This window comes from Pimephales promelas, chromosome 9 (genome assembly GCF_988280905.1).
Source record: "Pimephales promelas chromosome 9, fPimPro1.hap1.1, whole genome shotgun sequence".
Classification (NCBI taxonomy): Eukaryota; Metazoa; Chordata; class Actinopteri; order Cypriniformes; family Leuciscidae; genus Pimephales; species Pimephales promelas.
The window spans coordinates 3,937,645-3,949,153 of NC_142777.1; the positions used below are offsets into that span (position 1 = coordinate 3,937,645).

At 39.4% G+C, this 11,509-nt stretch overlaps 1 protein-coding gene across 1 annotated transcript; it reads right to left on the minus strand.

The window, feature by feature from the left end:
* Window positions 1–8,445: 8,445 nt before the first annotated feature.
* On the minus strand, window positions 8,446–11,237 carry LOC120494849 (E3 ubiquitin-protein ligase TRIM35). The gene is made up of 6 exons (XM_089134688.1): window positions 10,624–11,237; window positions 10,159–10,254; window positions 9,816–10,046; window positions 9,676–9,698; window positions 9,476–9,594; window positions 8,446–9,121 (listed from the first exon to the last, which is right to left on the minus strand). The coding sequence occupies exons 1-6, from the start codon at window positions 11,017–11,019 to the stop codon at window positions 8,583–8,585; spliced, it is 1,404 nt and encodes a 467-aa protein (XP_088990814.1). The 5' UTR covers window positions 11,020–11,237; the 3' UTR covers window positions 8,446–8,582.
* Between the last annotated feature and the right edge of the window lie 272 nt (window positions 11,238–11,509).

Below are 11,509 nucleotides of genomic sequence, written 5' to 3' on the forward strand. Positions count from 1 at the left end.
TGTTATATTATTTATATGCTGAATCACAATCATGCGCATGATTTACTTTATTGTCTTGTATGTCCTGTGCAGGGCTCTGTGTTGAATGGGTCAATGTCATGAAGCATTTGTGCTTGAAAGTTGCAGGACATATTTTTAATTATTTAATTTGGAAAGGGTGAACATCAAGAAATTATGTTTTCATCAAACAAATGTGTGTTGTTGTTTTTTTCAATGGCCAATTCTTAATTATTATATCCATGCAGTTGTAAATCAGTGGATGAGTAAATACAAATACAGGAAGTGAAAGAATAGTATCAATTTCTTTTAGATCTGTCTTGTAATAAATCACATATCATTAATGCAAAAAATATTAATAACCCATGACATTTCTATTTTTGAAATGCCGTCTCACACCGGGGGCGGAGTTAACACTGGTGAAACGGCGGGCATGAAATGGCGCCGGTGTGGTGAAGAGACGAGTCCCAGACAGTTGTCACAGGTCTGTTTTGCCAGGAAGTGGCTAATGGATTTTGGCTGTTTTTGTGCCTCAACAAAGCGCTCCGTGAATATTTTCTACTGAAGAGACATGAGGGATTCACTGGTCCGTCCAGAGTCTTTAAACTCAGTCAGAGTGAGTCACAGATGATGATCTAACCACACAAGATTTCCCACGTTGCTCGAGCGATCACTATCGTTGGGTGCAGATCCGTGGCACGCGGGAGCTCTTTGAAAACTTCTGGGTCTGGACCGCCCTCATCGAGACTTGAGCAACTTGGCCTGATAGACCTGGATGATCAGCATCACGTGCAGTGCCGAAGCCGCTTGACCGCCACAGAAAATGCCTTGCCAGTGAAGTTTGTGCAGGGCAGAGATATGATCACTATGGGGCTGTTTACACCTGGCCACTTCATGTGTTTTCTCAGATCAGATAGCTCTGATTTATCAAAACGATTCCGTTTACACCTGGTCACATAAATGTGTGTTTGCAAAATATGCGGATTTAATGAAGTGCACGTCACCGAAAGCAACAGATATGAGCCGAATTTTCTTGATCATCGGCTAATTTCAAAATCAGCAAAGACGGCGATAAGAGAGAGCGGCAACAGAACTGGTAAGATCATTTCGTTTCTTTACTTTTAATGAAGATGGTAGTGTTAATCGTCTGCGACTTACTTTCACTTTGATAGATTGCGGCGCGTTTGGCTTGATAGGCGTTCAGCTGCTCATCTGAGGTGATGCGTGTCGCAGTAGCGTCGTCATATCTGACTAAAATAGCATGACATATAGGGATGCACCGATACCACTTTTTTGGAAAACGAGTACGAGTACTTGCATTTCAGTACTCGCCGATACCGATACCGAGTACTTAATAAAAAAACAAAAAAAACATGATTTAAATATTTTTATATACGGGTTTTTAGGTCCTTGATTAAATTACTTGGGTAACACTTTATTTCGATAGTCCACTTTACTAACTATAAGTAACTTTTCAATTACATGTCAACTAATTACATGTCACTAACTGTCATTAGAGCATTAGTAGACTAGAGTATTAGTACGATCAGCTTAATATCTGATAACACTTTATTTATTTGGTCCCCCAACAGACATTCAACTGACTATAAGTAACTTGGCGACTACAAGTAAACTTATTCTCCTAATCCAAAGCCATTCACTTTGAAATTGTTCCACACTAGTGATGCGCGGGTTGATCCAAAATGAGCGGGTGCCTGCGCCGCGGTCACCCGCGGTTACCCGCAGTTACGGGTCATCCAAAAATTTAATGATATTCGGGTCGCGGTCGGTCAGGTCGTTTGGAAAAAAATGCCAATTAAACCTTTGTATTTATATACTAGATAGAATTTTCTATGAAATATATAGGCCGAATTTATTTATTGGCTGAATAACTGGCACGAAGATGACACACAAGCTCAGTCTAAACAGTTCTCAGTTCTGTACTGGTGTGATCCGAGAACCGCTGTACCTCTGCGTTCGTTACTATACGCGGATGCGCAGTATCAGCAGTATCAACAACATATCTCAGTTCAGTGAACTGTTAGAGTTACTGGAGTAAAATATAATTCGGGATATTGGTTTATTTCAACTCGGAGGGACTGTCAGGCATGTCTGAAAGTGAGTAACTGTAGTAACTTGTGGATCAGCACTGACGCAAGACGTGAACTGATGCGAATGATTCAGTTCGATTTAGCGTACTGGTTCGACCGGTTCATTAAAAAGAACCGATTCGTTCACGAACCGGCCATGTCTATGATCACTAGTCTGCAGAGAGATGGAGGCGGCAAGAGAAAAGGTGAAGACTGGGGAGTGGAAGCTCCGCAAATACACAAATAGAAAGAGTAAGTGTGGGAGACATTTACCGAAATAATGAAAGATGATGACTAAAGTGCTGCATTTGTTATATGTAGGCTACGTCTTCTTGCGATGCTGTGTTGTTACACGTTTATGGCCCAATGACGCTACGAGCATGTACTACTTTTAAAAAATACGGTCAGGAAGAGGGTCGGGTACAATATTTTCTTACTTTTTTTGCGGTCCGAGTAGCGGGCGGGTAGTTGAAAACGTTGGTAGTGTGCGGGTTGTTTATACATTGGCTCGCGCATCACTGTTCCACACGGCTGACATGTCTCCCCATCTCCCCGCTCTGAGCTGCAGCCGGAGCCTGGGGGTGGGCACTCGGCGCCTGTGATTAACCCATTTCTCAGAACATGGTATCGGTCCCCGGTATCGGGGGACTTTTAACGAGTACTTTAGAAAATGTGGTATCGAGGCCGATACCAGATACCGGTATCGGTGCATCCCTAATGACATATGGCCTATAACACGCTCTCATGCGTTCATTTTTTAGCATTTTTGGGAGTAGTAACATTTACATGTGGTTTCAAGAACCAGATGCATTTACACTTGTCCAGTTTCGTCTGGAATGCGGCCCAGACCATCTCCTGAAGTGGTTTGAGTGATCGGATTCAAATCCGTCTCGAATGCGTTTCGGAGGGCATTTACACCTGGTCTTTTCACGATCGGATTCCTATCCGATCACAAAAAACGCATGAAGTGGCCAGGTGTAAACGGCACCTATGAGATCAACGGTCATGAAGCACAATGGCCACACGGAGCCTGAGAGTCCGGAGGCTCATATCTCCACAGTGGTGGGCAGTCCGACCCCCCAGTCAGTCACAGTCGCGAGAGGTCATCCTTGTCCGAGGATCACCGGAACACAGCAGGGGAAGAGAAGGTGTTGCCATGCAAGTATACATTTAATGAGGTGCTCTGAAAATAATAAGCATTATTATTAAAAAAAGTTTTATTTTGACATCAATAATAAATGGTTCCAAGCAATACCAAACATTTAGATAATAATAAATAAATAAAAACTACTAATAATTAGAACTTACACCTTATGTATAAAAGTTTTTTTGTACATTATTTCATATAAACATAAACCAACATTGAAATGACTGTGAGTGTGTGTTTGTGTGGGTTATTGGTTCTTGTTTGAATCAGTGCTTTTCTTTTTGACAAAACACAAAAGCACACACAGTTTCCTATTCTGTGTGAAGTCTCAGAAAGCAGTTGCTGGTGGATGTTAAACAGAGGTGGACGTCACATTTCAGCACTTGGCTTTTGCTGTACCTGTCCACCCTGGTACTTTGCATCTTCCCTTCTCTTCAGCCATAATCATCCGGCCGGCGGTGGCATCCAGACGCACATCAGGAACTGGAATCGGAGTAGCAGGTCCTTTTCTCCTCGTTTCCTCATACTCTCCAGCAATTGTGGGACCGGGACGGCCTTTCTTGCACTCCAGGCTCTTTTCACTTTTGCACAGGCTTTCAGTGATATATGTGTTGAAGGTATACAGCTTTATTCTTTCTTAAGTCAGTGCCTTCACAATAAAAGGAATTTATTTAATGGACAAATCAAACAGAAACGTGGAAGGCTTGTATTTGTTCACAAAATATTGAAAATATGGAGTGTGTTGTAGTTGCTTCATTTGGCTTTTGGCTGCTTTATTTTAAATAAGCACCAGATGGCGCTGTTCTTGACACTCACAAAGCTTTAAATCTTTTCCCAGAACAGTCCAGGGAAAGCCTCATTGATTCATGAGGCTTCATTTTCCCATCCCTACAAAACAGTCCAGGCAGGGCTCAACATCCACATAAGCAATCCAAAACACAAAGAACCATGAGCAGACAGAAACAGACCTCAGACGTGGTGTGATAATAGATAAAGACAAACACTAAACAAGCAGAGTACTTATACACACAGACTAACAATCATAATGGGTGACAGCTGGGTGTAATGAACAATGATGAGAACAGACAAGGATTGTGGGAAATGCAGTTTCTAATGTGTGCCTGAATCTTTCTCTATTGCTGTTCATTTACATGATAGAAAATCTAAGGCCTTCAACAGCCGTACAGCAAACCCATCTAATCTGGTGCCCATTACACGCCAAACTAAGACTGCTGTGAGGACAAAAAGTAAGACTATAAAGTTAGCACTTTTAAACATCCGCTCCATTAAAAATAAATCACTTCTAGTCAATGACTTAATAACCACACACAACCTGGACTTCATGTTTCTAACTGAAACTTGGCTAGAAGACAGCTGTAGTGCAACGGTCCTAAACGAAACATCCCCTCCAAATTTTACTTATATGAGTGTCTGCAGAGCGGGTAAGAGAGGTGGCGGCTTAGCTGCTCTTTTTAAAGATGTTTATCAATGTAAGCAAATATCATTTGGGAATTACCCCTCTTTCGAATATCTGGGTATTGTGTTAAAAGGTGCTCCACGTATTTTACTTATCATAGTTTACAGGCCTCCAAAATACTCTCCAGCCTTTGCTGAGGACTTTACTGAATTGCTATCAACAATTGCTTCTGAGTTTGACTGTTTTGCCATTGCTGGAGATTTTAACATTCACATAGATAATGCAGAAAACAATATGGCAAAAGAAATTAAAACTGTTTTAAAAACTTTTGATCTGACACAGCATGTACATGGTCCCACACACAATCGTGGACACACTCTAGATTTACTTATCAGTACGGGTTTAAACATCTCATCGATTGTTATTAAGGATGTAGCACTGTCTGATCATTTCTGTATTTTCTTTGATATATTAATCTCTCCGGCCGTTGAAGCTAGAGCTGTGTCTGAAGAGATGCTTAAATGAAAACACTGGTGTGCTATTTATGAAGGCTATAGCTTTAAAACCAAGCATATCTGCTGACTCTGTTGATTTTCTCCTTGATTCTTTTAACTCAAAAGTTAAGAGTGTAATTGATGATATTGCTTCTGTGAAAGTCAGGAAGAATAGTGGCAGACAAAAAGCACCTTGGAGAAACTCAACAGCTGTGCAAAATATGAAAAGACAATGCAGAAGAGCAGAGCACATGTGGCGGAAGACAAAACTTGTAGTCCATTATAACATCTACAAAGACAGCATCCACGCTTTCAATAGGGAACTAGGCAAAGCCAGACAGACTTTCCTCTCAAATATTATAAACAGCAACATAAACAACACACACACTCTTTTTGCTACTGTAGAGAGACTGACAAACCCCCCAAGCCAGATTCCCATAGAAATGCTCTCAGACAGCAAGTGCAGTGAGTTTGCTTCTTTCTTTTCTGAGAAAATCAATAATATCAGAAAGGTGATCAGCACATCCTTGAGTTGCTCTGGGGTCAGGCAGATCAGACCACAACCTGAGAAAGTAGTTACTATGTCTGATTTCGAAGAAATTGATGACACAATTTTGGTAGAAACCGTACAGCACCTTAAAACATCAACCTGCACTCTTGACGCACATCCCACATCTTTTTTCAAGAAATACGTTACACAGCTTAGAAGCAGATCTCCTAGAAGTGGTAAATGCCTCACTTTGCTCTGGGAGTTTTACGATCTCCCTGAAAACTGCAGTTGTCAAGCCCCTCCTGAAAAAGAGCAATCTGGATAAGACCATCTTGAGCAATTATAGACCGATCTCAAATCTTCCTTTCATAGGCAAGATCATTGAAAAGGTTGTCTTCAATCAGCTGAACAAATTCTTAAGCTCAAATGGATATTTTGACAATTTTCAATCTGGTTTCCGATCGCATCACAGCACGGAGACAGCTCTCATAAAGATAATAAACGATATTCGCTTAAATACTGATACAGGCAAATTATCCGTGTTGGTACTACTCGACCTCAGTGCTGAATTTGACACTGTTGATCATGACATACTTCTTGACAGGCTGGAAAACTGGGTGGGGCTTTCTGGGATAGTCCTAAAATGGTTCAGGTCATACTTAGAAGGGAGAGGTTATTTTGTGAGTATGGGAGAACATAAGTCTGAGTGGACATCCATGACTTGCGGAGTCCCTCAGGGCTCGATTCTTGCGCCACTCCTATTCAACCTGTATATGCTCCCAATGAGCCAAATAATGAAAAAGAACCAAATACCCTACCACAGCTATGCAGACGACACACAGCTCTACTTAGCCCTATCGCCTAACGACTACAGCCCCATTAACTCCCTGTGCCAATGCATTGATGAAGTAAACGGTTGGATGTGTCAACTTTCTGCAGTTAAACAAAGACAAAACTGAAGTTATTGCGTTTGGAAACAAAGATGAAGTTCTTAAGGTGAATGCATACCTTGACGCTAGGGGTCTAACAACTAAAAATCAAGTCAGGAATCTTGGTGTGTCACTAGAGTCAGACCTTAGTTTCAATAGTCATGTCAAAGCAATAACTAAATCAGCATACTATCATCTGAAAAATATTTCAAGAATTAGATGCTTTGTTTCCAGTCAAGACTTAGAGAAACTTGTGCATGCTTTCATCACCAGCAGGGTGGATTACTGTAATGGCCTCCTCACTGGCCTTCCTAAAAAGACCATAAGACAGTTGCAGCTCATACAGAACGCAGCTGCCAGGATTCTGAGCAGGACCAGAAAAATATGAACACATCACACCAGTCCTCATGTCTTTACACTGGCTGCCAGTTACATTTAGGATTGATTTTAAAGTATTATTACTGGTATATAAATCATTTAATGGGTTAGGACCTCAATATATTGCAGATATGCTCACTGAATATAAACCCAACAGATCACTCAGATCATTAGGATCACATCAGCTAGAAATACCAAGGGTTCACTCTAAGCATGGAGAGTCTGCTTTTAGCTATTATGCCAGCCGCAGCTGGAACCAGCTTCCAGAAGAGATCAGGTGTGCTCCTACAGTAGTCACATTCAAATCCAGACTCAAAACACATCTGTTTAGCTGTGCATTTACTGAATGAGCACTGTGCCACTGTTCGTCCGACTGTTACTGCACTTCATTTTATTCTAAATAGTTTTAATTTACTGTATTTTATTTTTATCATAATTTTTATTTTTCATTATTTCTTATTTTTTATTCTAAACTGTTTTAATTATTCTGATTTCTTTTGATTATTTTAATTTCTTCTATGTAAAGCACTTTGAATTGCCATTGTGTATGAAATGTGCTATATAAATAAACTTGCCTTGCCTTGCCTTGCCTTATAATAATAATAATAATAGTAACTTTAATTTATATAGCGCCTTTCAAAGTACCCAAGGACGCTTAAAGGGAAGGGGGAAATAAGATAGAGGCAAGAGGCCAGGGGAGCTAGAGCCCAAAGGCCTCAGTGAAGAAGAGGTGTGTTTTAAAGCTGGTTTTTAAAGGTTGATAGAGAGGAAGCAGAGCGGATCTCATGGGGAAGCTTGTTCCAAAGTGACAGAAAGCTCATGTGTCCATTTATAAAGTTACTCTGAGGTCTTTAGAGGACAAAAATGTCTGTGTTAAATAATGAACTGTCAGAAGACCCTCGAGAAGAAGAAGATTATTCTTGAAAAAAGTTACAAAAGTGAAAAAGGAAAAAAAAAGTTAGAGGTTTAAATTTTTTAAATTTTTCATATTTTTATATAAAATCTATATTTAATAAAACATGTTAAACTACCAAATAAAAGCCATGAGTAGTGTTTTAAATCTAAAGTAGTGTTTAAAAAAAAGGTTTCAGTGAGATTTTGTTTGGGTTCAGTGCTAAACTTTCCAGCAAATCTCCAATAAACAGTCCTGGGATCTGTGATTTTCAGTACAGTGGAAATTTTCTCTATCAAATGACACACACACACACACACACACACACACACACACACACACATTTGCTTTATAGGACAAACCTGAGCAAACGCTGCCATCTTGCAAAAAAAAAACTAAATTAAAATTTTGTATCTTTACCAACAGAATAAAAATGTTAAATATTTGTTTGTTAAATGGCCCTGGAGATATTTTGGTCCTTAATGTCTTGAGCGTAAATTTGTGTTACTCGTGTAAAATTGATTCATGAAAGAAAAAGATGAGGGTGAAATAAGAAAAATCCAATAAAAATACACACTTGTGCCAAAATGGATGAGTTTGGCATTATGATTTTTTTTTAATAAAGACAAAAATGTCCTGAAGCTCTAAATTTTACATTTATGTGTGATTGATGAACGAGACCCTTTTATTAGTGTTATTATTGAAGCATAATTTGCCAAACTGAATTAATCTAGAAGCAGAATCAGATTTAACTGTGATTTTCTGCTGTAATAATCAGTTTAACTGGTAAGATCCTCAGAGGAGTTGTATGGTTATTACATAAGAATGGAAAGACTGTGTCATTGAAGGTGTGTGTGAATGTGAGTAAATGTGTGTTAGTTACAGGATCAGAGAATGACACTGTTCCTCTGTCATAGTCCAGCTGAACTCTCACACGCTGGAGCTTCTGTTTAACAGTGAACACAGTCTCGGGTTGTTCTGGGGATTCTGAAGTGTATTCGCTGTTTATGTAATCCACACACCAGAAATTAGACTTAAAGCATTCCCCCTTCCTTTGGTTTGATGCTGTGGTTATTCCAAGACTCCAGTCTGTATTGTCTCCAACCTCCACATCCCAGGAGTGTGTTCCTGAGTTAAAGCCCTCAGATCCCAGGACACATGCATACTTGTCAATCCTCTCTGGATTATCAGGAAGTATTTTATCTTCATCACTGTCCGACACACTGGTCAGATCAGCAGAGAGTGTGAGATAAGGATTTGCTGTGTTTGGATCCAGAGTCACCGGAGCTGCAAAGAGAATAACATCAGATTACAGGATGAGATATGATGTGTTAGAAATGTAAGTAAAGACTTTGTTGAAAGAGATCATAAATCATAACAATGGTCTCTCAGTTTCTGTCAGAATGGATTCAGATAGATTTATATGATAATTTAAAATAAACACTATTTTATCTCCAAATACATAAACATAGATCATGAGGAATAGACTTTCATTATGAGTTCGCTGTATGATCTGATGATCTTCTGAAATACAGTTCAGATTCACTTGTAAATGATTAAATATATTTCTATCAAATGTTGATGTTGTGTGTGTTTATATCTGAACTATCTTCTGCTCTGTGTCAAATCTGCGAGACTCACTGTGTTGGACAGTTTCCAGCATCTTCTTCCCGACTCTGAACGGCAGGTTACCCAGATAACGCGACACATGAATCAAAGCTCCAGAACTCATCCGTGGATCCGGCTGTGAGATCTGGACTCTGAGGAACATTCAGGAGTCAGAACTGCAGTGAATTTGAGTTCACATCCACTGAGAGAAGAGATACGAGCAGCTCACTTACCTTTCCATCCAGACTTTATACTTCTAGAAAATATAGAGTTTGAAAACATTTTAATATCTTATCACACACTCTCACTGTCAATGAGTCTCTCTATACAAGTTGTTTTATACACAGAGAATGAAGCCAGATTGATTTGTCACCTTTAGAAACGAGACGTCATTGTCTTTCATCATCTCCTCCATGTCTCTGAGTGTGTGTGAAAGAGCTGAGATGTGTGTGTTCATCTCCTCCAGCTTCTCCTTCATCCTCTGCTTCTTCTGCTCCTCTTCCTCCCTCAGTGCAGTGATTGTAGCTTCTTCTTCGTCTCTGAGAAACTGATGAAGCTTCTCAAACTCTTCTTTAATCTGACGCTCTGTGTGCTCAGCTTGAGACTGAAATCACATCACATTCACTTCAGTCAGCTCTGTATGAACACACACTCCACTAATGTCAGTAATAAACTCTGTGTGTGAATGTTGAGTGTTTAACTCTTTATATCCTCACCTCGATGTGTTTAATTGTTTCATCACACTCTTCTTTCATTTCTTCTCCATGTTTGAGCTTGTTTTGTAAGGACGTCAGCGCTGTATTAAATTCCTCCTGCAGGTTAAGATGAAAATCAGTATTCAGCTATAAGAGATTTAAACATTGTTTGGATGTTTTTATTGTTATATTATTTATATGTTGAATTACGGAGCCCCCGCATGATTTACTTTATTGTCTTGTATGTCCTGTGGACAGTTAATTAATTAACTGGTTGGAAAGAGTAAATCTTATTATATATGATAGGCTTCTTGCAGAAGATTGGCTGAAGGGAAATAATCTGGCCAGTGTTGCAGAGACTCAAGAGGCTTCAGTAGTATTTGGAGGGTATTGCAAACGCAATGTCGAAGTGAACCAAATTGAAAGGAAACTGTTTCTATGTTTAGCACTGTGTTTAGCATGTGGCATAAGAGACACTTGTCTTACCTTGTGAGATGAAAGCACTTCACTGATGGGTCTGAATGTGTGATTGGTGTGTTTCTCTGAGTCTCTGCACACTAAACACACAGGCTGTTTGTCCTCCAGACAGAAGAGTTTGAGTTTCTCACTGTGTAAACTGCAGATCTCCTCAGATCCTGATGAAAGTTTCGCATTTCCCTCCTTTATCAATGAATCACACAAGTTTTTTAATGCAAGATTAACTGGAGGATCTTCTCTTGAGGATCTTCTCCTGCAGACAGGACACTCCTGAGTTTCCTTAGTTCTCCAGAACTGTTGTAGACACTCTTTACAAATACTGTGACTACAGGACAGAAAAACAGGAGCCTTGAAGATTTCATAGCAAACAGGACAAGAAAGCTCTTCCACAGATTTTGAATCCATTTCCTCGTCTTGTAAAAGATCCAATAATCTACAATTTACTTTCACTTTCTGAACTTTGGTTTGAAAAGTAAATAACCATTACAATCAAAATCTCATCTAGTTTCTTTCACAAATACTCAAAATCCTAAAATAATGAGTCCTCCTCTGTTCTTCACAACACTGACTCGTTTTAGCTTTCAGTAAAAATGAAAGGTAGAAATAATAAGACTAGTCACTTCCTGGTAGGTTTAGGGTGGAGTTTCTGAAGGCAAACAGGTAGGCTATTCATATTTATTTTATTTGTACTTTCAAGCATAGTCTACACTCAATGAACTAGCATAATCTGTATATAGCATAATGTTATAAAATAACATAATTGGCCTAAGTAAAATGATAATTATAATTGTATAATTATTTGTTCTGGTCCTTAGGTGGTCCCAAATGCTTATGAGCCGTCCAAACACTGATAGGCTAACCGCTTTTTTTAGGTTGAAGTTTTAAGTTTGAAAAC

Excerpts from the sequence above, each read along its gene's own strand:
- LOC120494849 (XM_089134688.1), bottom strand. The coding sequence starts at position 11,019 with ATGGATTCAAAATCTGTGGAAGAGCTTTCTTGTCCTGTTTGCTATGAA. Across the intron at positions 10,047-10,158 it reads AAACAATTAAACACATCGAG|TCTCAAGCTGAGCACACAGA; the intron begins GTGAGGATATAA and ends ATGTGATTTCAG. Across the intron at positions 9,699-9,815 it reads ATGACGTCTCGTTTCTAAAG|AAGTATAAAGTCTGGATGGA; the intron begins GTGACAAATCAA and ends TATATTTTCTAG.